General features: G+C 41.4%; 1 protein-coding gene across 1 annotated transcript in view; it reads left to right on the top strand.

The window, feature by feature from the left end:
* Positions 1–24715, top strand: part of PTPN13 (protein tyrosine phosphatase non-receptor type 13) — a 92120-nt gene that overhangs the window by 31829 nt on the left and 35576 nt on the right. The window contains exons 4-9 of the mRNA XM_088531632.1: positions 3101–3166; positions 4583–4768; positions 6193–6286; positions 13940–14503; positions 20692–20787; positions 21891–21990. Of these exons, the coding sequence (XP_088387758.1) occupies positions 3101–3166; positions 4583–4768; positions 6193–6286; positions 13940–14503; positions 20692–20787; positions 21891–21990 (1106 nt within the window). The remainder of the gene's footprint in view (positions 1–3100; positions 3167–4582; positions 4769–6192; positions 6287–13939; positions 14504–20691; positions 20788–21890; positions 21991–24715) is intronic.

The raw sequence follows: 24715 nt of genomic DNA, 5'->3' as shown, positions 1-24715 counted from the left end.
TTTTTGCCCCTGGTATGTTTTTCTAGTAGCAGCTGTTTGGGCAATGTCTGCACCGAGTGACTTCCAGTAACAAGCAAACCTTCCTTGCTTTTTTCAAAGACTCCAATAACATCAACCATTTGAGAGTTCATCAGAGAGACAAATTAGAGAGTTAAACAGAGCAGTTATTTAAGCAAGGCAGGACTTAAAAGGTGTATTTCCTCTTGGCCATAAAGAAAACATTCATTTGTTTTACTTAATGTATGGAATTGTCAGTTGCATGCAACATCCTTCCCTTACAGTTTCCTCCTCTTCTTCCCTAAGGGTGGATGTTCACATAGGTCAGGTTGTGTATGTGATCTGCTCCAGGTCACTGATATGCACAGTCAAAGTTACTAACTTCTCTAATGTTTTCCTATGCTTGGTTGCCAATGGTAATACTTTCCCTAGAAAACTATCCCCTTGGCCTAGTCAAAGGTATCTAGATGTGGGAATAAGAAGGAAACTGAGCTGTACCTCCAGCTTCTTGTCTTCTCTGGATCAATACTGGTTAGAGAAGGAAGCCAGCCTTGTTATAAGGTGAGAACAAATGCAGCTCTGCTACAGGAAGAAGAGCAACATGCTCCCTCTCCAGAGGAAACTGCTATGGGCATGGATTGCTCTTACGTGGATGAGGACTGTCAAAACACATTTCAGTGGGTCAAATATTTTGTGCATGCAGGAGGTTGGTGTTTCTTTTTTTTTTTTTTTTTTTTTTTTTTTTGCTCTGAACCTCATGCATAAAGGATTTTTTGGAACCATATCAAATAATTAGCTAATGAAAAGAACTGTTGCTTGAGTTCACAGACCTTTAGATCTCCTTTTACCCTACAGCCTAACAGGAATTCATCATAAATTAAAGCATGTATCTAATCTAATCTGTGACAGGACTAAGCAACCAGGGAGATGTCAGATGAAAGTTTGAGTAGAACTGATGAAAAATAACAATGACATCACTGAAAGATTCAGGACCTTTAAAGTGGGATGCAGTTGCCAGACTTGGAGGTCATCGTATTGGAATTGCTATTTCAATCCTTTCGTCAGGACAGACAACTCTGTTAAAAATGTTAACATTGCCTGTAGTGTCAGCTCTAAAATTAAGATATAAAATGTGCCCAAAAAAAAAAAAAAAGTTTGAAAATGGTAAATTTGTGACCAGATCGCATGTTGTCGTTCTGGGTGATTACACTTGTCTGCGTCATTGTGTTCATCATCATTGTGTTCATTCAAAGCAATACAGCCAGATAGCAACTATATCAAGCCCTTTCACTTGTGGTATTTAGCAGTAGGTTGAAGATTTAGATTTAGAGCTTGAAATTAGTAACCTATTTTTTGGTTGAGCAGTGCTTGATTTTTGCGGGTTGGTTGCATGCAGCAGAAAAAAAGAATGTTGTGATAAATTGATATCCTTTTTTTCTGGTTGCTTCCCTTGGCATTTATATTAAGTAGGATGTAGGACAGTACACTGGTTATTTGAGCTTCATGTTTTTAGGTCTTACTTTGCACATGCTGATTACATTAAGCCTTACCTCATTTAAACTTTGTTTGTTTGTTTGTTAGATCTCACTGTAGTTTATAAAAGTCATTCATTGACAATCTTGGACGTTTTTCTTTTTGTCTCTGGTTCTGGAATCAGACCATGTCTGGAAGCTGTTGAAAGCAGAACAGATTCCTACTTGTTACAGCCTCTCACCAGGCAATGACAGGGTTGTATTTTTCTCTGAATTATGACTCTTTTTTTCCCCCTTAACCCAAAGAAATAGTGTATTCAGTGAAAAACATGAGACAAAATAATAGTCAGTGAATGGCCATTTGATTCCATGACTTTTAGGCAACTGCAATACAGAACAAGTCTAATGTAATTAAAAGCTTATTGGCAATACAGTAAGCAAATATTTGGAGCTCCAGAAATGAATTTGATGTTGATTTCTGTATTGGGGAACTGACAAGTGGACTAAAATTTTTTTTAACAAATGGTCCAAGTCGTGAGAGGTGGCAATTGCTGCTGCTTGAATCGGAGATGATGCTCAACCTCATCTGGAGAGAGAAAAGAGTAGAAATGTGAGAGGTGTGTGTGTGTGTTGCATTGTACTGTACCAAAGCACTGATTAGTGACATAGTTTGAGACAGCTAAATTCCTGGCTGTTATCTACACAACTTCTGTATAGATGGTTTTTGCCTAGTTTTTGCATGTGACATCATCTCATACAACTGGAGCTTGATTTAATGCCCAAACAAAGCTGATGGGGTGAACAGGCTAGTGTGGGTGGTGTCATGTCTTACAATGTCATCCATGCAATCTGGTCTAAAAAAACAAGTGTTTATGCTTTATCTTTTTTTTTTTTTTTTTTTCCTCTTCTAGAATATATCTTCTTGTCTTCGGTGAAATTTTCACTAGAGTGATGAATTTTATCTCGTTTTCATCTTCTAGCAATTATGTATACATTCTATAGGGAGAAGAATTTGTCTTCATTTCACAGGTTTTGTTGAGTTCATCACTACCTTTGTACACCCACTTTATGCACAGCTTTAAAAGCTGGATACAAAGGACCTAGGCCTGGACAGAGCATATCTTTCATGTTGACATTAATTGTTAATTATACACGTAATGTTTAATGTATGTGTATCTTAAAATGCTGATGATATATTATGGTGACTGCTTCATACTATACATCTGTCTTTTTAATGTTCATTGCCTTATTTCCCTTTGACCCCCGTCTAAGGAAATCTCTTGCCAGTGCAGCTCAGTGTTTGAGTGCTACTACGCTCTGCCTTGCCTTTGGACTGAAGTTTTAAGGAGCTTTGCAATCTGGGCTCAATGCAAGATGGATCAGCTGCATTACATGTGTGCCTGGCTTTAACTGGAGATGAAGACTTAAAATTGAGCAGATTAATTAGAGGCAGAGAAATTAGAGAGTGCTTAGATGCACTACTTTTTGTCTCGGGATTTGCTGCTCTGTTGTGACAAAGGAGAAAAATCTGAAAGAGAAGACCCGTTTGGATTGAACGCTGAGAATATATATAGGCAAAATGACATGGAGTTAGTTCAGTGAGCTGACAAACATCCTGTGCTTTATTACAGATCCATATTTATTCTCTTGGTATGACACTTTTTTGGGGAGCTGACCATGAAGTTCCTCAAAGCCAAGTAAGTTTTGATTTGTTTAGTGTTAGAGCTTCAGACTAGCCTGTGTGGCCTGTGCCACATTGGTCTCACTAAGGCGAAATATCATTCTGGGGCCTGAAGAGCACCGAGTCTTTCCTGTGCTTGGGGCTTTTTCTTGTGGTGTGCTGATTGTTCGGGCTTTTTGGTTTGGTCTGAAGGGCATGATGAAAATGCTGCAGAGGTTTTGATCATGTATCACTTATAACAGATGATCTAATTCAGAAAGATTTGATTCCACTAAAATCTTCCAGCACGCAGTTGTTCATCTTGTCAGCTTGAAAGAGAGGACCATTCCTCTTGTGGCTACATTTTTGTGCATGTGAAGGAGACTGGCACTCACTAAACATGCTAAAAGGAAGCTTTCCAGTAAATTTATTTTTTAAATATTCATCTCATCAGTGGTGCTACTTAAACCTAGATCATTTCAAATGCACAGAGGATGTCCTATGTAATACAAGGCTTTGTTTCCTTAACAAATCTTTTTGCCACTTTAATCCTTACTTCTGTGTTGATTTTTGATAACACAGGAAATAAAAAGAGAGGAAATAGAGGAAAAAAAGAGAGGGGGAAAAAAAAGAAAAAAAAGCCTTGCAGGTAGAAGTTTGTCACAGGGATTGTAATAAATATGAAGGTGTAATGGTTTTTCCAGCACTGAGAAGATGGCTTTCATGTAAGCACTCAAGTGATGTAGACTGTAAGTCTAAGAAATCATAGAATCATAGAATCATAGAATGCTTAGGGTTGGAAGGGACCTATAGAGGTCACCTAGTCCAACCCCCCTGCATACGCAGGGACACCTAGAGCACGTGGCACAGGACTGCGTCCAAGCGGGTTTGAAGATCTCCAGAGAAGGAGACTCCACAACCTCTCTGGGCAGCCTGTTCCAGCGCTCTGTCACCCTCACTGTTAAGAAATTTTTCCTTAAGTTCCTATGGAATTTTTGGTGTTTCAGTTTCCGGCCATTTCCTCTAGTCCTATCAGTGGCCACCACTGAAAAGAGACCATCCCCGTCCTCTGCACTCCCTCCCTTGAGGTACTTATAGACACTGATCAGATCCCCTCTCAGCCTTCTCTTCTCCAGGCTGAACAGGCCCAGCTCCCTCAGCCTCTCCTCATAGGGCAGATGTTCCAGGCCCCTGATCATCCTTGTAGCCCTGCGCTGGACTCTCTCCAGCAGCTCCACATCCCTCTTGTACTGTGGAGCCCAGAACTGCACACAATACTCCAGATGTGGCCTCACCAGGGCTGAGTAGAGGGGCAGGATCACCTCCCTCGACCTGCTGGAGACGCTCTTCTTAATATGCAGTGCTGAGGATTTTTTTTTTATTTATTTCTGTGTACTTCTCATCACTGTTAGCACTGATTCTCCCCCTCCTTCCATTTTTTGTTTCCAATTAGCCTATCAAACTTGGAGATCATCTCAACAGCATCCTCCTCGGCATGTGCGAAGACGTCATTTATGCCCGCGTATCCGTGCGGACCGTCTTGGATGCTTGCAGTGCCCACATAAGGAACAGTAACTGTGCTCCTTCTTTCTCATACGTGAAACAGTTGGTCAGACTTGTTCTGGGAAGCCTCTCTGGGGTAAGTGTTTAAAAGCAGTTGAGCAGTAAGGCTGATGAGCAGGAACAGAGCAAAGGTGCTTATTCTGGGTCACTTTTCAGTCATTCTTCCTCTTGTTTTTGTTGATTGCTATTTGATAAAGGGGGAGTATTAAAAGGAAAAATTCTGAAATTGGAAGAGGAGGAATTACTTCTTTTGCACTGCTGAGAATTTGGACACTTCATGGTTCTTCCTGGGGTCTTTTACATTTGCTCTTGCTGAGGAAGGTCATTTTCAGCAGTGGTTGTCTTCAGTGGAAGAAAAAGTAAGAAGGAGGGGAGGGGGAAAAAAAAAAAAAAAAAAAAAAAAAAAGGAAGATGAACTCAGGACTGCTTAATTGTCAAAGAGATTCTTCCTAAATATTTTTTGAAAGTTCCTATACAAATATAAAGGTTTCTGTATTGGTCTAATACAAATCAGAAGCTCACACTGACAGGCAATGAAGTTCTAACTGCAATACTTTGACTTTTCGCAAATGCAGAAAAGGAACTACCCTCTGATTCTGTAAAATAGAGGCCTATAAATGTTTTAAAATTAATAATAATAATACAGATCCTGATTTAGGCCTTTAGGCCAGTGTGGTAGTCGGTAGACTCCATATTATTGCTGGTCTTGCCTGCTTAGCAAACTTGCTGCTTTTTCTCACCTTGTCCTTGTTAGCAGGCTTTCAAAAGCAGTCTGAGGTTAGTGAGACAGATGAAGTTAGACACCGTAGTAGCAGCCCAGCTGTGTACCCTGAAGTCTAGATGAACACCGAATCCAGGGACTGATGTCTTCTATACCACCTCAATCATGAGAGGGCAGAACTAGTGGTGGTTCTCCGGTGCCAAAGTTATGCTTATCACTTGGACTGATTTAAAAAAAAATAACAAAAATTTACTAATGATTGTAGTAATACCTAATACAAAAAAAAAAAAAAGGCTGTTCCTGAGAGACTAAAGAAAAGACTTCCTAAAAATGCATAAACTATTACAGGCATAATGAGTTGTGTGAGTTATCTGTCTGAAACTATCACATACAATATAGCTTTCTATGGTATGTGGAAAACTTGTCAGACCAATCATGTTCTGTTGGAAGTTTTCCAGTGTTGTTTTCTAGTTTGTTGGCAGCTGTGTTTGTTATATGCATATACATTTATTTGAAAAGGTTAGAGCAAATGTGTACTGAAAAATGTTGTATTGGTAATGTAAGTGTGAATAATTCTAGTAGAAATTCTCATAGATAATTCTCTTCACCCTCACCCCCATTTTTATTAAAAAAAAAAAAAAAAGAAAAAAAGAATTTCCAGTGTGACTTTTGTACTGAAAGTGTGACTTTTGTACTGAAATTTTTGGTACTAACCTGTGTTTTCCACACTAGTGTGAGCTCTTTTAATGTTTTACTTGGTGTTCCTGCCTGTTTTGCAGGTGGATCAACTTTCTTGCAACGGAGATAGAAAACTGCAGCCAGACAGGAGCCAGGCTATTCGGGACAGGCTGAGGGGAAAAGGTCTCCCCACAGGTAAATGTTTCCTTGAGCTTCCTTTCCTCACAGCTCTGTTTGCCACAGCCTCTTCCCCGGCTTTCTGGGCAGCCCTAAGCTCCAGTCTTTGCGCATCAAGTTGTTGTCTTACTCTTCTAGCCTCACATTCTGCTGAGCTTGAGCTGCTGCCTTTTAGGTTTGTGTCTTCTAAAAACAAGCAGCTGTGCAGAGAATTGCAATAGAGTTGTCAAAGGCAATAGCAAATACAGAAGTTGGATATGACACCAACTTCTGTATTTGCAGCGCTACATTGCTGCGCTTCCTGTATTGACTCCTTGAGGATTGGTCCCAGTTTAGGATCCTTCTTCATTTAAAATACTGGTTTATGCTGGCACGTCACTGATTGCCTCTTCTCTCAACTTGGCAGAGTAGGCTTAGGAACAGTTTCTGATACAGGCTGTCTTCTCATCTTCCTGAAGAAATGCTCTGTTCTGATGATGTCCTCAAGGGTTGTTATTGTTTTCTTGGTGTGTGTGTGTGTGTGTGTTTTTGTTTTTTTTTCTTTTTCTAGAATGTTTCTGTAGCAATAGGAAAATCTCTAGGTATACAGGGATGGGCACTGAATGCTGTCCTCTTACTTTGTAAACAAACTCATGCTTTTCTTCTATGAACTCCTTAAACTCTGCCTTTAAAGTAATTCCTTTTCCTTCCCCCAGTTCTATAAAAGTTATTCCAGTGGCTTATTGTTCTTGATAGTTAAAGCACTCCTAATTTCCTTTTCAACCTTGTTCCTATTAATTTCCCGTTTAGTCATATTCGCAGTTTCTTTACTCACCTTTGTTCTTGTGCCAGTGCTAACCTCTTTGACATTCCTCAGCTTGCATTTCTCTTGCTTTTCAAATGGAACCTCAGTATCTTCAGTTTAATTAACAATATGCTCTACAGCATTGTAAAGCTTGATTGGAGCATGTGAAAATCTGCTTCTCCCTCTGTCTTGATTATTTCCATGCTAGTATCCCCATTAGCTCTTCTGCTTTTGATCCCATGATCATCATAAATTCTCTGTTTTAAGAATTTTAGCTTTGGAGCCATGGTAAGACTATCTCTAAACTCTGTTCTCTTTATATTAACATTATTGGATTTTCTTTTCTTTGTTCTTTTCAATAGTACAGCTGAAAGATCTTTTATGTTCTTCTTTTCATTTTCTTATGAAAATCCTTAGCTTCTCCTCTTTCTTAGGTATTTGTATACTTTGAGGTTTTCTTGTTTTATTTTTTCACTTGTAATTTTCTGCCTCATCTTTTGAGCAGATTTTTTTTTCCCAGAGGTAATATACATCCCCTAAGTCCTAACTGTCTTAACAACAGCCCTTTGTTTGGCTTGTACAAAATTTTGCAGATTGGTGCATTTGCTCTGGCCAGTAGCTCCATGGATTTCTGGCTTAGTACTAGGGTGAATATTATTTGTTTAATGCCTGAAAAATTCCCTGGGGCCACTGCTTTTTATTCACAGGGTAAAAACCAGATGATCTTATTGTCATTTTCCTTCTGCATCCTCTGACTTGATTCTGAAAAGGATATTTTAGAAATAATCTTTCCTCTTACTCTTTCTCTGAATCATTCAGTATGTCTGATTAAAGCTCTGAGATGGTTGAAAGGCATTGCTTTTCGTTTTAATTAACTCCAAGTTCATTGAGGCTGCAGTGTCTGGAGCTCTGAAGCCCTGTGCAGCTGCAGTTGGCTGCCTGCTCACTTGCCTACTGCTTTTGCCCGGGGCTTCCTCGGTGCCAAGTGGAGCAGGTCCCCTCCTGCGCATGTGCAGCGTGGGGTCACCGGGGCCGAGGGCTCTTCTGAGATTGAGGAGCCTGCTTGACTCAGCTGCTGTTAACCAGCAACTTCAATATGTGGTCTGAAATGGTCTCCCAGTATATCAGTACCCACTTAGTGATGCGTTTCCCTTTTTAGGAAACATCACATTGTTTCATGAGTCCTAATTAAATATCTCCTGTCAAATATTTGTGAAATGACGTGTACGTGATAGCTCCAAGACTGAGGATGTCTGAGTATTCTTCATCCTCTGCCTCCTGCTCCTCTGGTATTCTGTGCAAGTGCTTGCATGCTTTGAGTGTCACAGATAGCAGCACAGGGAATGTTTGTGCATGATGATCCAGTGCAAGCATAATTTGTCTGCATCTCTCTAGCACTGCTCCCGAAGGAAGAGATGGTCTGGAATACTTTTTCCAATTTTGTGAAGATGAACTGTGAGCCAGCAAAAATTTCTTTCAGCTCCTGTCCAATTTTAGGATGGTTTGATGTTACCCTTCCATCTTCTCCCCATCTCTAGAGATAGAAGTAGAAAATCCTGTTACTGTTTTGTGGTATTTTGAGTTTGCCTTCAGAGAAGAACATGCAGTGAGTCTTTTCTTTATTTTCTATATTTGTCCAGTCTTTTTTCTCCTGTATTTTCTCCCGTGTCCTCTATGCCTTGCCCAAGGGACTTGTAGCCTGTCTTCTGCAGAGTGTTTGCAGCCCTCTGTGCTCTCCCGAGCCTTTGTGCCCCCCTGTTCCTGGAGTTGGGCCCATTCTCTGGTACCTCTTCCCAGCACCATCTTAACTCCATCTCCTTGTCCCTCTTAGATGCTTTTCTTGATCCCTGCTGCATTCAATCTTTAAGGAATATAGAGTAACTGTAAGAAAAGACAGAACAGAAGAAAACAAAATCCCCACCCACTACCTAACCCAGATCTGGCTGTTTCCAATTCCATTTACTATATCTGCTGAGTTAACTTTTGGAAAGTTAGTCAATGAAAGGGGTGTCTGATAATTAATGACTGGTAGCTCACGCTTGATTCTAGGCAATTTAATGCTTTATTATTCCTTCCTCTGTAGCAGTGTGCAGGTTGGCTGCTGCTAATCCTGTCAATAGCAACACAGAGCAGCTATCCTGGGGGCACAGCTTTTAGCTTTCTGGAAAAGTGAGCTGTGGAATGTAGTGCTAATTAGACTGATGATAATCTCATAAACTGAGGAGCCACAAGTAGAAGGCCAGATGAGGGCTTTAGAGAGTTAGCAATAGCAAAAGAAGAGAAAGGAAACCAAAAGCTAGGTCAAGCACTGAATCATCTTCCCCTCTCTTTGACATCCTAATATTCTTCAGCTATTTATACTTTAATTATGTTCCCAGTTTTGCAACTGCAGAATTGCATACATTTGCAGAGGTAGTAAGTTACCAGGCAATGTTACAGCACTGAGTGAACTCACTTTATAATGAGTTAGACGTTACACCTAACGTCTTTCTCCTAGTTGCTTGATTTCCCTTCCTCTGAGAGGAGGTTTTGGGCCAAGTTTAGCTTGGGGGCAATTTTGGGAAGCCTCACCGAGATGTACATTGTTTTGTGAAATTTGGTGTAGTCAGGGTTAAAATCATGTTTAAAGAGGGTTTTGAATGAACAGAATATCTTTCATACAGCAAAATAAACAACTTATAGTAGGGCTTCTATTAGGAGTATGAGTATTAAAATATTAGTAGTATCTAAATTGTGCTTGCTTGATATATCATGCTATATGCATGAATATAGGGATGGTCTAGCTGAAGAGAGATGTGCTCCCAGTTGGACACTAGTCACTTGCTACTTGAAGTTTTTGCAGCCTTTGAAAATGCTAAGATTTTCATTGTTATTGTTTTTATTGTTGAACTGTTATGAAATGGCTTTTAGTGTAAGAGCTGAAACTGCTTTGTGAGTGAAATGAGTGAAAACTCGCTCATTTTCCTGCTAAATCCAAGCACGTAGCTTTCCCTGAGCGACAACAAGAAAAAAATCAGCAGAGCACCTGATTCTATTGATTTGGAAAGCTCTCATCTGGCAATATCATCTTTTTGTTCCTATCATCCTCCATATTTAAAAAAACACAGAACTGAGTAGGTGGAGAATAACTTCCTGAGATCAGCAAAACAAATTGGATGCCAGATTAAAAAAAAAAACCAAAAACTTCTTTCTCGTAGTTCAGCCAACAGGCATTTCTCTGTTTGTATTCAGACACAGTGGACTGTATTGGGAGAGATCTTGTCAACCCAGGTTATCATTACTGCTTCTTTACCGAGCCTGCTTAAGGGAAACTCAGAATCTTTGGGATAAAAGAAGGGGCACAAAGTCAGTGGAATTAAAAAGAAAGAACAAAGCAGAGAAGTAAAATGCTGCTTCTGTGCCGAAATGCCTGAGCTTCTCCTGGGGCATGCAGAAATCCAAGAACAGAATAACAGGGTGGTCCTTTTGCTTATTTCCAGAGATATGGACTGAAAATAAATCAGCCCAATAATCTGAGTGAGAAAGAGCCCTCGTGCACTTGCTTTTGGTAGAGAAATCTTGGAAAAAAGAAGAGGTGAAATGCCAGATTTATGAACTGCTGCTTGGCTGCATCTACTACCACTGTTCTGAACAAGATGCTGGGTTCCTTGTTTTCATAGGGCAGCTGTGCCAGTGCCGAGCAGAACACGTACCGTTCCAAAGGATTTCCAGCCCTGCCATTGCAATGCACAGCACTTGGAACAGCCCTTGTGTCTAGCTCACTACTTGTCCCACAAGAAATGCCTTGTTTTCCATGCAATTCAGTCTGAACTTGGGATTTCTTAACAGCAACTAAAGACTGAGACAAAGAAGGAGGTGCCATTTCCAGCAATCAGCCCACGGGCCACATCTGGCTCCATTATCTTTCCTTTGGCTCTTAGCCTGCCCTGAAGGATTTGCAAATCCAACTTCTGCATCAGCCACCCACTTGTGTTTGGGAAACCAGGCACTTTGGGGAAAATGATTTTTCTGTCCTTTCTGTATTCTGCATGTCCATGGTGTGGGAGATGTTTTTGAAATGAAGTATAAACACTTCCTCTTCTCCGACCTTCCAGTCTGGCACTGCTGGTGTATGCTTTCTTGCTAGTACCTCCTCTCCCTTCTATGCATCTGTAAGCATTACTAAGGTTGCCCAGGAGCTGAAAAAGAGGTTCTGTATTGGGTGAACAAAACAAGAGGAGGATGAGGAAGGGTTTCCAGGAGTTCGAGCCACATTTACTCAGTAAAAATAGATGTAGTCTGTAGGTGCAATGGCAATGTTTGCACTTGAGAGGTACTGGCTCAACTGCCTGTATGATCAGATTGGCACACGGGTAAATGCAGACACACTGCATGTGCTTAGGATCAGATTGCAACAGTTTCAGTCTGGAGAAAATGAACAAGATTAATGGCAGTTTGATGAGGAGATGATTTGTGAATACTGCTGCTGTCAAAGAGCACATAGTTATATCACAGCTGAAGACCCTAAGGGTAAAAGGAAGTAGGTTGGTTGGTGACCATTTAGGGAATTTAACTTCTGCCCGTTGAAAGTGTGTGGAGTTTCATCTAAGCACCAGAAGGGATTTTGTTGTGAACCCTCGGTGATTAATTGCTTCTCTTATTGTATGTATTCTCTTTATATATTGTACTTAGGAATCATACAATTACTATAATTGCATTTGAATTATTTACAGTAATTATAAATAATTGCAGAAATCTAACATCAGGTAGAGGATAAACACCCAAGGGCACCACCTGAAATCAGGAAGCAAGATACTATTCTGGTGAGCACAAAAGAGAGATGACTTCAGCAGGAAAGGAATTGGGGAAGGGGAATGCTTGCTTCTTGGTGGCACTTACATACTTTAGGTAGTAACATTAATTGCTACTGACTTATATTACCACTGTTGCTGGGATTTAGGGAAGCACTTCTCTGTTCCACTTTATTGTTGGGCAACAGGCTGCCCAGAGAGGTTGTGGAGTCTCCTCTGGAGATCTTCAAAACCTGCCTGGATGCCACTCTGTGTCGTGTGCTCTAGGTGTCCCTGCTGGAGCAGGGGGGTTGGACTAGATGATCTCTAGAGGTCCCTTCTGACCTTAACCGTTCTGTGATTCTGTAACTGAAACCTGGAGTAGCTCAGTGTGGCCTTAAAGGAGATGTTTAAAGCCTTTAGTGGAGCCAAGAAACTTTGGATAGATACTGAGTTTCCATTACAATGCAAGCCTTTCTTTATTTTGGGAAGGCCACAGTATGAAAGGACTGCAGTTGTTTACGAGCTCTTAGTGTAAATACTTCCATGGTAGTGTTTCAGTGGCATCCAAGAAAAAATCCCGAACAGTTATTTTTGTGTCTTTTGAAGTCTATGGAAGTACTTAGGGAAATAAAGAGCAATGGGGACCAGCTGGCCTGAACAGGTGTTAAGTATGGATGTGCGCACTACTCCGTTGCCAAAAGCTCCCATTGGCAGCACAGGTCGATGTGAAGATGGTTTCGAGGAAGACCTTTCCACTCAGCAGAGTGGAAGAGCAGGGTTCTGCCTGCTCTTAGTTTATATCTTTGTTCCGTGGGGCGTCTGCTTCGTGCCTGCTTTACTGCTGGGACAGCTCCTCGTCCAGCGAACTGAGCGAGCGGCAAAGCTGCAGCAATGAGGCCTCTCCCAGTCGCTCCGGTGAGGGGCTGCTCATGGCATTCGCTCCTTCCTCACAAGGAGGATCCAAGGGGATGGCTGATTGGGGAACAGAAGGCATCCCTTGCAAGCTGGGGCATGGAGCTCAGGTCTTCCCAGCCTCTGCCCTAATGGGACGCACTGGCCCTTGGGCTAGTCTAGCTACTGCTGCTTTTATCCCCATCTTTATTGCCTGAGTCGAAAATCTTGCTTAAAAATACCTGCCCCTGATACATATGTGTATGAATGTGAAGTTTGTGTTTACAGAATTGCTGTTAGCACACTGCATCGAATAGGAAACAGGAGCTTTATGGTGCGTGGCTATTTTTAAGGCTTGTGTTTCTCGAGGGTCTTAAAGGCACAATGGGGCTAATGCTTTGAGAAAGTTTTATCCCAAGACTTGCATTAGCATCAATTTTCTTCCAGTGACAGCGATACAATCTTGTTCAGAGCACGTATTTCCTTAGTATTTTACTACCTCCACCTGTTTCTTTTATCCCGAAAGTGATTTCACCTCAGGAGGCAGGGAGAGGGAGAGAGAGATGTAGATATAGATGTAGGTATAGATCCTCAGTTTGGGCAGATGCAGACATGAAATAAACAGGCTCATGGAATCACCTTGACCTTGGAAGCTTTGTCAGCCTTTGTCTCAGAGTCATTCTGTCATCCTCAGAAATAGTTGTTGCACCAAGACTCAGGATTTTAAAAATTCCTTGCTGTGCAGTCATCCTTCACCCTACTGTGGGGCATCTGAGTCTGGAGAGCAAACATGGACTTGTCATAAGACAATAAAAAATGTGGGTTGTGCTTCTGGTATGAGAGGTGAAAGGAATGGGTGAATGGATTAATTTGAAATTAATCATTAAGCAGTACTTTTGGTGATAGTCCAGACTGAGTAAAATTAAACTAATGAGCAAACAACTTCCAACATGTATGTGAGCTTTCTCATGTTAATGCTGAATTACACTAGACCATAAATTGTTTCCTGAGCACTTCAGAAATAAACTGCCTGTCAGATATAAATATTTAGGGTTAGTCTTTTTTGACTGAGGCTTCCCTTCAAGCAACCATCCCAATATTTTGAGTGGCAAAGTCAGTGCTGAAATGTGTGCTCAACATTCACTTGAAAAAGTTAGTAACCTCTGTTGCACAGCTGTATATGTCTTGCAAAATTACATATGTGATAATTTCTTCTTGTTCTAGGAAAAAACCTGATGGTCGATGCATCCGATGGACACAAGCCTCATTTCTCCCAACAGATCACACTTAACAAAGGGCTTAGCAAATCTATGGGATTTCTGTCCATTAGAGGAACGCAACGCGAGGAGGAGTTTTTCCAAGGTATTTCCACAGATTACAAGGCGGGACAGGAAGATACTTTCTGTCCTCATCGATGTAAAACCAGTGATTTTGAAAAAAAAGGTCACCTTCATACAGATGCTACTCCCAAGCGGAAAATCTGGGCTTCCTCCACAGACTTGCTTTGCACAAGTGACAAGGCAGCTGAGAGAGACCATGCTGGAGACTCCCACAGGCACAGTCATCAGTGTGAGACATTTATGGTACGGACTTCTGCTCCTACCAGAAACAAGGAAGCAAGGTATTCTGATGGGAGCATAGCAATGGATGTCTTTGGACCTCAAAAACTAGACCAAACACGTCATGGGCCTGAGACATCAACTTCTGCAGCAATATCCAGTGCCTTTGACAGGATAAGAGAGAGACAGAAGAAGTTGCAACTTCTGCGGGAAGCCATGAATGTAGAAGGTGAGTAAAGTTTTTGGATGTTCTGGTAACTCCAGTTGTTAAACAGATTTCTCCTCAGGAATTTTAAGTTCTCTTGTAGAAACTTGTGTCAGTGCTGAGGTCTTCACTTCGTCTTGTATTTTTAGGGCAAGTGATTGAATCACTCCTCTAAGATCTATGCCAGAAGACCTATCTGGGTCATTTGTCTGTATGTGTTTCCAAGCCATGCTTGTGAAAACTCATTGTTGTCTGGCTGTTGTGTGACAGGCTGCGTGAAATTTCAGATTCCATCTAGTTTTCCTAAAGCTTAAGCATCTCCTTGGCAATATTAGGGAGAGTTATTAAAGCCTTTTATCAGTGTTTGGGTTTGAAAAGTCATTCTGTTTATGACTCTTGTGGCCATCCAGAAATTCCTACATTGAAATAGTCATGGGAATTATGTTCTTGGTCTCCTGCTGATGCAATCCTTTTATTGCAGGAAGCAGGCATGGCACTGAAATGGCATGTCACATATTGAAAAGGTGCTGTTATTCCTGTGCCAGTTGTACAGAAAAGAAAGCTGGGATTGTTCTGTGCTATGAAATGAGCACCTTCTGATGAGTGTGACATTATCAAGTGAAGGAATGAAGGTAGATGGGAATATAAGCATGGTTTATCAAAAAGGGTTTATCAAGAGCCTGTAATTACCTACTGAGGGGTCTGATGGGGTAGGGTGAAGTTTTTTTTGTTTGTTTGTTTGTTTTTTGTTTTTTTGTGCTTTGGGAGTCTGAAATTGGAGGGGACCATATCAAGAATATGAGTCAATGTGGATCTTTGGACATAGGCAGCTCACAAAGACAGCCACTCCCTGCATTGGGAAAGATAAACAGCCTTGTTGAGGAGAGCTACTTCGTGCTGGCTTATGTTGCACAACAGCAGAAGCAAAGGTTTGGCCAGGCTCACCGATGAGCAAGGCTTTATCATTCCCACTCACAGAGATGGGGAGGCTGCAGAAAGCCTAACGTGCCTGTGCCCTGCAAGCTGAGATACTTGAGCTGGGTGAGACTCCTGGGTTCCTGTAAGGGATGGGTGAAAGTGCACTTCAAGTAAAGCAGGAAGCGGGGCCTCAGAGGTACAGCAGCTCAGTGAAGAGTCTGTTAGACAAGACTTAGGCAATGGTTGGTGACTCACAGCCCTGCCTCCTCGATTTGCAGGAGTTGCTTGTGCAAAATACTAAGATACTTTCTCTACAGAGAGCTGGGCTGTGATGTTCGGGCCTTTTTTGAGTTCTCCTCGAGGAAGGAGGTACGTTCCATGCTTTCTTAGAAGCTGGAGGCAATGCTCTCTGCCATTTGTTTTGGTTTTCCCATTTATTTTGGTTTTCCCATTTATTTGTCAGCTAACTAATTAAAAGTTTGGGGCTGAAATGTGGTTGTGACTGTCAGTCGTTAATGAGAGCCAGTTCTAAGGACTATTAGTAAGATGGGGAATGCTTTTTCGCAGAAGAATTCATCAGTGTCCTGTGAAACTTTGAGATTTCTTGAGAAACTTGATTGAAAGTTTCTTATTCCACCTTAAGGAGCAAAATCAAAAAAATATCTAATACATCAACTCTGCTGCTTCATGTGACTTCTTCCTTTTCCTCAGTGCTAGTGTTTTGGGGGAGAAGAAGGTGTTTTGAGAGCTGCTCTGCTCAGAAGTAAGAGTTCTGTTCAGATTGGGCTGGGAGAATGGACAAGGACTTGTGGGAACAAGGCGGATTGTGGGGCTTGGTAGAGAACATCTGTCTTCCCTGTTGGTAGGCTTGGAGGTTCCTTAAATTCAGTGGAATGCGGGTCTAGGTTACACATTAGCTGCACTAATCTGCTTTCAACTATTTACTGCTTGTGTTTTTTTTTTTTTTTAAATTGTGAAATGGCATTGGCCTCTCTGCATACTGCAGAGGAACTTGAGTGACAGGGGGCTTATTTCGACTTGAACTTAGTTTGGGTTAAACTGGCAAACTGTCCTGTTATTCCTAAAACCTTAAGGAGTTGACTGTCTTGGAAAATGTCCCACACAGAGGCTCTGGCATGCCACACTTTCACTCGGAACAGATTTTTACAACCCAAATTATAAACTCATGAGAAGTAGGGTTTATAGTGGAAAGAATGACAGAGCTTTAATTACAGCTGTACTGTAATGGGGTAGTTGGTAATAAACTACAGACCATCCAAACTGCATTATAATCCCCTTTCGGAAGGGCTCAAATTTAGCCTCTGAAGGCTTCCAAAGACGCTGTCATTTTAAGTGCCTTGCTCATGAACTCGCTGTCTTGTATGTTTTTCCACTGGCTTCTTTCAGAGTTGTGGTTGTTTATGTGCTGCATAGTGAAGGAAGTCGGGGTCACAGTCCGTGGGCCAAGGCAGAGATGCTCCTGGGGCTCAGGTGTCCGGGAGCCAGGTTGGAGCACTAAGAGCAGGCTCCAAAAATGGGCTTTAATTTTGCCAAGAGATGGAAGAGCAAGTTCTGCATCTCCACTGTTATTATTCACTCTTGGTTTTGTTGTGTTGTTCTGTGATCTTTGGCCACATTGATTACAGCTGGGAAGTTATAACCTGCTAAGACCAAGCGCTTTTTCTGTGCCGAGTGGGCTGATTTGTTTTATTTTTGTTGTTCTTTGTCTCTGAGAGTTACGAAGCAGAAACAGACTTGATTTTTTACATGTCGGGCCTACCCTCCCATGGTGCGTTAGTGTGGCCCACTGCTGTCCCATGGCAGTTTTGTGCAAAACTCTGCTCTTTATTTGTGTTGGCAGCTTTTCATCCCTGTTGTGAGTGTATGTCTAATGAAAAGTGAATTTAGTGAATTGATTTTTCAGCTTGCAACCCAAAGATGAGGTCCTCTGTCTTCTTTCCCTGTTCGTCTGCTTGAGACAGTCAGCAAGAACTTGTGTTCAGTGAGGTCAGCCCCTGCCTCCTAAATTCTGCATGTATTTCTCTCAGAAAATGATGTTAATTCATCAGTGAGCCTAAAAGCCCGTCTCGACCCCGTGGAAGCTGTATAACTTGCATGTCACAGCTGCAAGTGTTTAGGTGGGCAGCTGATTTGGGATGCTCTAAACGTCCAGCTTCTAAAGGCTGTCTTTGTTTGAAGTTGCATTTTCCAAGAAGCAGAAATTTCTCTAGATAAGCAGCTGGCTCCTAATACTGAATGTGTTCTGGTAAATGAAGCCCCTGAGGTTTTAATTCAGGAGCTGCTGGAGAGGTGGGTTCAGGGTAAAAGGGAAACATCTGCTTAATGGATTTCTCTCTGCAATTTCCATGAAACGCGTGCATTCTTTTTTCAGCTGAATTATATGCCCTGAATTTCTGTGTAGCTTAAGCAGAGGAAGTGCGAGTCATATACTAGGATGGAGACTGTTTGCATGTGGAAGCAAATTTCAACCCTGTTTACACATGCCCTATGGTCGCCGGGCTCCACTATGACTTGGATGCAGTGGTAGGGAAACGAGTTGTCACGCGGTTGGTATGTCTGGTATGGGAAAGGTTCAGCTAGGACGGGGTTTAGGGTTCAAATTCCTGAAGCAGAAAGGTGAGAAAAAAGAATGGTTTTGTTTTGCCAGTTAGATGGAAAACTTCCAATCATTAATTTTACTGAGATGGTAGAAGTAGGCTTTTCAAGGAGGATGCGAGTGCTATTTGTGAGGTTTCAATGAAGCACAAATTCCGTGGCATCGGCCGCTATTATTTTGGTTCTTAATTGCATATGCTACTTATGTACTTATCCCTGCACTACTTCATATACGGTAATTCAGTTTTACAAGATGAAAAGGAAGGAGTAAGCACGACTCCAAGCTACTGGTTAAACTATTCTGAAAGAAGCACGTCCCAGTCCCTTTTGGAAGATCTGTAATGTCTTCTAAATGGTATTTTAATCAAACTCTTAAGTAACAGACACATCTTAAAATAAACAAGAAGAAGCCCCAAGGGACAAGCTTGAGCTCCTTCCCTCCCTCTCTGTCCTTTCCCTGCTCTGTACAGCCAGGGATTTCTGTAATAACGTGCATTTGAAAACCATGCTTTAGGTCGTGCTGAGGCTAATGAAACTCGGAGCTAAACACCCTTCTCCAATTTCTGTTGAAGTTGGCTGGGCTGACGCCTTCTCCGAGTGACCTGCCTGGGCTTGCATCTGCTGCCTGGTGTAAACAGTGAGTTTGGTTATTGTGCGCTGCCTTCGGTGCCTCTCGAGTTGTGCTCGGCTGGCGTTGACAGGGAGTCTGCAAGAGCATCAGGGCAGCGCTGAGCGGTATGACCACGGCTTCGTCAAGCTGTGGTATTTCCTTCAGCTCTGTGTTTGTGGTTAACATTAATTTACATCTTTGTTACAAGATTTATTTGTAAGTTTTAGTTGTAGGCTAAAATTGCGAAGCATTTCAACTCAGGTTATTTTACTGACATAGAGAATAATTTGAAATATTCCTGTAAGATGCTGAGATCTAAACACTGTAATGTGTGAGAAGGGTAATGGGTTGAACAAATTTTACTACGACATTCTTGATACTACTATAAGAAAGCAAGTCAATTCTGAAGTCTCTTCAGTCGCCATAAATTAAAAAATATCCAGACTATCCAGAAATCTCATGCAGAATGGGGAAATTTGGAAGAGAAGTTGTTCATCTGCATTAGCTTCTGTGCATCTCGTCTTTCAGTTCCTTCCCAGCCACGCAGCCTGGAGGGTTTTTTGGTTCTTTGCTTGGCTTGCTTTTAAGAGCTTCCACACTGAATCTTGCTGTATTTCCTGGGGCAGCAGAGAGCAGTGCTGTCCAAGTAAGCTGGTAGAAATGCAAAAACCAAAATGGCTCTTTTTCTGGAAGGAGCTTTTGGAAACACATATTCCAAAGTTGATCTGAACTTGCCTTTAGTCTTGGTCTATAGCATCATATAATCTCTTCTCCTGCCTTTTTTCCTATTTAAAGTTTTCCTTGCTCCTCTAAGAAGTCTAAGCAAGTAGTATTGTCAGCTGCCTGAACTCTGACCACTTATCTCACACTTTTTATTGCTGTTATTGCTCTACAGAAGTTTCCATTGGGTGCTTTTGTTTCCTGGTACTCGGAAGATATAAGCTCTGATTTTCTTTTTGCGGTGCCTGAAATCGTTTGTAAAAATTGAGATAGATGGGGTTTAAACTCCATAGTTTAAACTATTCAGAGAATAGTTTTGGGCAAGTCACTTATTAACTTAAAACATGTTTCTTGATAAAAGTAAGCTGAAAACTGTTCAGATCCTGCAGGTTTTAGCATGCTGCAGTTCCTAACAATTCCTTCAAGTCCCCACAACTAACGGGCTAGAAAGGCAAATATGTTTTCCAATGCAGGCTGTCATTGTGCAAGGAGAAGACCTGTCCTGCTGCAGAGCCTGCAGAGCTGTTATATGGAACTGTTACTCGTGGATTAGGTTGTATGAGCTTCCTACCCTTTGGTTTTACAGCTTCCTTCTGCAGAGGGGAAGCAAAGTTGTGAGACTCGTCTGTGCAGCAGACGCTGCCTGTGACTGAAGTGACCTTAGTTCTCTAGCCGTGTCCTCAGCCGCTCTGGTTTGAGTAGAAAATAAGCTGTATCTGTTCTGCCACGGGGGTTCCTGGCTGCAGGTTTTATTTTTTTTTCTTGTCTTTACAGAATCGTTTATAGTTAGTTTTGTTTATTTATCAAGTCTATTCATTGATCACATAGGTTTGGTTGTTTTTATCCTGTTCTCCTGCAGTCTCATCTATAGCATCTACAGCTTTTATGAAAACCATTTGAACTGTTCTGGTTCATCAAAGTTAACCAGTATAGATGTCAAAGTCAAGCTGAATGAATTTTAATTTACCAGGTCTTTACCTCTCTAGGGATTTTAGCTACTTCAAAGTGAAGGAAGCAGGGACTGAGCCCTGATATTTTTTGCAAGTGAGGTAAGGACCAAATGTGTTAGCTCTTGTATTTTTCAGCTGTTGGTTTGTGGCCCCTGCCTCAGGAGAGGGAAGTGGATCTGTTAGCACAGCCTAGAGAGGGTGGCCACTTGCAGAGCAACAGGCTGCAGAGACCGCATGGGACTGCACAGTGTCTGCTCACAGGCTTCCTCTACTCAAAGTTAGGCAAAAAATGCTTAAATATGCTGAAAGCATCAGATTTCCAGTGTCCCACTGTGTTTGATTTTTGTCCTAGAAATGCTTCTCTTTGACTCTTCTTCTCCCCCTCTTTAACCTTTCAGAGCCTTTGAGACGATACAAATCTTACCACAGTGATGTCTATAGCACCTCGAGTGAAAGTCCGTCTATTATTTCTTCAGAACCAGATTTCAGACAAGGTAAGACCTGTGTTTAATAGTTCTTAAAAACAGAAAAAAAAAGAAATAGAAGGTTAAAAATAGATGTGTGAAACAAGAAGGCAGTTAAATCTTTAGTCAGAGACTGGATAATTACCAGTAATATGAAGCTGTAAGCTGATCTCATGTAATTACAGTATGTGTGGAGGTCACCATAATTGGCAATCTGCTCAGAAGCAAGTTCAACATTTATCTCCCAAAAAAGCTTGGGAGGAAAAGCTGGAAATGGTTGACTTGCTACTGGAGCGCTTGATTTAAATGCCTTGTGCAACCTCCAGAGGCACAAAAATGAATAAATTTTTGACGAAGTCTGTTTATGTTACAATGCAAAAGCTTCATGTGAAATGTTCTATGGCTTGATTCTTTTGATTTCCGCAAACATTGCTGCAAGGATCAAAACACTGATAATACATAAGCCAAAAATTTCCCAAGATATAAGCATAATGCAAACAAGTAAATAGAGCAAGTTACTAGTGACATGAATTTGAAGAAGGTTCTCCAGAATTAGTGACTTTGAAGGAGGTGGTGTGATGCTTTGGTGGCTGGTTATAAGACAAGAAGGATTTTCTTCACATGGGATGGGAGCACAGCCTGGAAGAAGATGCTGGGAGCTTTTTTGCCGTTGCTTCTTGTTTTTTATTTCTAATTCTTAAGAAGTACTAAAATGGTGAAAGGAGAGAGGGTAGATAGATCCTTTTGTACAGTGCAGGAAGCAGTTTGCCCTCTTCCATTGCTGTCACGTGGATAATCATCCGGGTTCTTTGTGCACTGACCTTGGGACAGTAAGAGATCCAAGTGAATATTTGGGAAAAATGAGCTTTGTGTGCAACATGGCAGGTGTCGTTGCAGGAAAGCATATGAGGCAAGGAGAGGACGGTAATGAGCAGGATAGCACATGTTAACTACAAAAAGTAGTAGTAGTCTCTATCTGATAAATCAAAGGATCAATTAGACACAGGAGCTCAGCATTTTAGTGGCTTCTTAACTCCCCTCTTGACAATTGGATTTGTTATTACCTTGTGGAATGGTTTTCTGTCGATGTTTTCTAGCTTGGTCAAGTATTAATCTGTCTTTTCATTTGCTAGTGAGAAGAAATGAAGGTTTCAAGAGAGATGATGCCAGTGGTGCTTTACCAGGCGCTGATGATATCTCCACATCGAGTCAAGCTAATTCTCAGCGGGCAAGGTAAGCCACATGGAAGCCACACTTCTTTAAAGTGCACTGTCTCTCTAGCAGAAGTTATTCTAGATCTGCAAGAAGTTTTTCACTATGATTCCAACTTCTGTGTAGTCAATAGTCTTTTAAGGGAGTGTTTTGGAAAGTGTTGGTATTAGAAAGGATTGTTTTGAAACATATTCATTTTTAAAGGGAAATGAAAACATGCAATTGCTTTGAAATAAGCCAAAAGCCCTACATTTGGTTGCTTATTCTGGCAAATATTCGCGTTGACATTGCTGTGGTTTTGGATTTTTTTTTTCCCCCTTCATGTAAAAGCTCCACACTGATCAGGTAGGCCACTTTACTGATTTATGCTTTCTGAAATATATTTTTTCATGCCATGTATTTGAATATTACAAGTATTTTTTTTCTATTTTTTTTCTTCATAAACCTGCTGTGCTGTTGGTCAGCATGCTCTTTGGAAACAGGTTGTGCTTTTTGCCTAATCTTTTAGCAGTTGCGTGTGTAGTGGTAACTGCTCTAGTGATACCTGAGTGACTGTGTTATAAATGCTTGAGAATTTTTATGAAGGCTGACCTTTTAGGTGGAAAATTTTCTTCTTTTAATCTCTGCCCATTGCTGAATCACCTTGGAATGCTTGACCAGAATGATTGGAACAGCTCTTGCATAATAAAAGAGCAGAAAAAAATACACGTATCTGTTTCCCCCTTTTCTCTTCTCTTCACCCCCTTACAACAGCAAAACCATTTCTCAGCAACTTTTTGCCTTGGCTGGGGGAGATCAGGAGAAGGATTGCTGCTGTGCTCTGTGTTTTAGGATGTTTGTGTGTTGCAGAATGGGCCAGGTGGGAATCCTCCTGCTTTGGGTACTGTGGCAATTTGTAGAGCAGCATTTTGCTGCAGTGTGCAGGCAGTCTTAGCCATCCAAACACAAGGGGATTTGGGCTTTTAGGGCAGAAAGCAGTTCAGCAATTCAACACCTTAGCTATGCTGGGCAAAACAGTAGTCACTGGTGGGTGCTGATAATGAAGTTCCCTTTCTATTTTTGAGTTGTTGGGAAACTGGAAAGAAGAACGCGGTCTGTAAACAAGGCACAGTGGTGTAAACGAATCAGGCCTATTAGGCAAGTGAAAATGCCTCGGGAAACCTGTGAGAACAGAGTTTCCTGTGATTTGTCTCATATTGTCTCATTTTTTATTAACGTATTAAGACTGTTTCCTTCCAATGGCAGTAATTTGTATATGCAAGTGCAGCGAGGAATCGCCTGTTCTGCTTAGCAATGGAACAAGCTGTATGTTGTTCTCTACAGTCCTACTCCAAAGTTCAGTAGTTTCAATCTGAATTTTGGCTTGTGCTCCCCTCTGCTTTTACTGAAAGAAGAGTCATTTGATGTCAGGGTTTGGGAAAGCATCTGTGACTAAATGCATAAGTAGGATCCCTTGAGCGCTTGGGAGCATCTTTTAGTGATGATGCTTTAGACATATAAATATATAGCAATATAGATATATAGATTATTTTCCCTCTATTTAGAGATACCATCTGTACATAAAATCATTTTAAATATAGTGCTCTTTGGTCATGTCTTTAGATGGAGTCTGCTTAATTAGCTGTGAAGTGAGCTGTGGACCCAGGGGTCCCATTCCCATTTCCAGGAATTGGCAGCCAGTGTTAAAAGATGGGTAAGGCTGTTGAGATTTATCAGCTACAGAACTGTTGAGGTAGACTAGCTTACTCTTAAACTAGCAGAAGCCATTGATTTTTATTTTTAGTTCATTTTGATTTTCTTTCAGTAGTTTAACAGCATGCTCAAACCCTTTTCGTGTTCTGCGACTGCTGTACTTTAGGCTTCTTGGCATGCTTTTCATCATGGTAATGGATGCTTGTGCCTGTTTTTCCTCTTTTGCTTCTTGCAGTTCTTATTTTTCGTCCTGTTGGTTTTCTTTTCCTCCTTTACTGCTTCTTCCTTTTTCTCTCTAGGAGCAGCAGCTGACATGGATTCCTTCCTTGTGTTTCCTTTTCCTTTCCGTTATCCACTGGATGCTATTTATATCTCTCTTCCCCTACCAAAAAAATCCCTTTTTTTCTTAGCCTCTTCCTGGTCTTCCCCTGCACTGTGGTGTTTGCTACTTCCCTTCCTCCAACTTCCTTCTCCGCTCCAATGCGTGGTGGTTTCTCGGTAAGTACATTAGGCGAGGAGTTAATTTGCTTGCTGCTTTCACAGGAGTCAGTGTTCCCACTTGGTGGCTCACCTGCCCTCTGTGGGTTAATTAGTATCTGTGAGATTCTGGTGAGCAATCAAGAATCTTCTCAGAAAAGCTGACACAGGTGAGCTAAGAAGATAAACCAGCTGTGTGATAGCATTTTACACAAAAATACACAATTTATGATTGCCTCCATTGCACACATCTTTCTGCTTGTTAGTAAAAAGGCAATTTTTTCATCATTAGGCCTTTTCAGATAAGCAAGTGTTTCCAGGTATGGCCAGTTGCACTGTGTCTTCTCCATATCTCCTTTGCTAATTCATAGACATTTATGTTCAGAAAGTTTTTTTTGTTTGTTTGTTTTGTTTTGCTTAAGAGCCCATCCTCAGACCTTGATCTTAAGAGCGCTCATGGGCGTATTTAACGTAGTTCCCTGTGAATATGCCCACATACGCCGATATTTAATGAGCCTCTGCTCTGTGAAAAGCTCAAACGTGCACAAGCCTTGGCAAGTCCAAGACCTTTTCTAAT

Source organism: Tinamus guttatus, unplaced genomic scaffold (genome assembly GCF_059628265.1).
Source record: "Tinamus guttatus ecotype Peru unplaced genomic scaffold, ASM5962826v1 Tinamus_guttatus_pri_ptg000423l, whole genome shotgun sequence".
Classification (NCBI taxonomy): domain Eukaryota; kingdom Metazoa; phylum Chordata; class Aves; order Tinamiformes; family Tinamidae; genus Tinamus; species Tinamus guttatus.
Note: the sequence above shows the minus strand (reverse complement) of the source record. Positions and strands in the feature narration are given on the sequence as shown.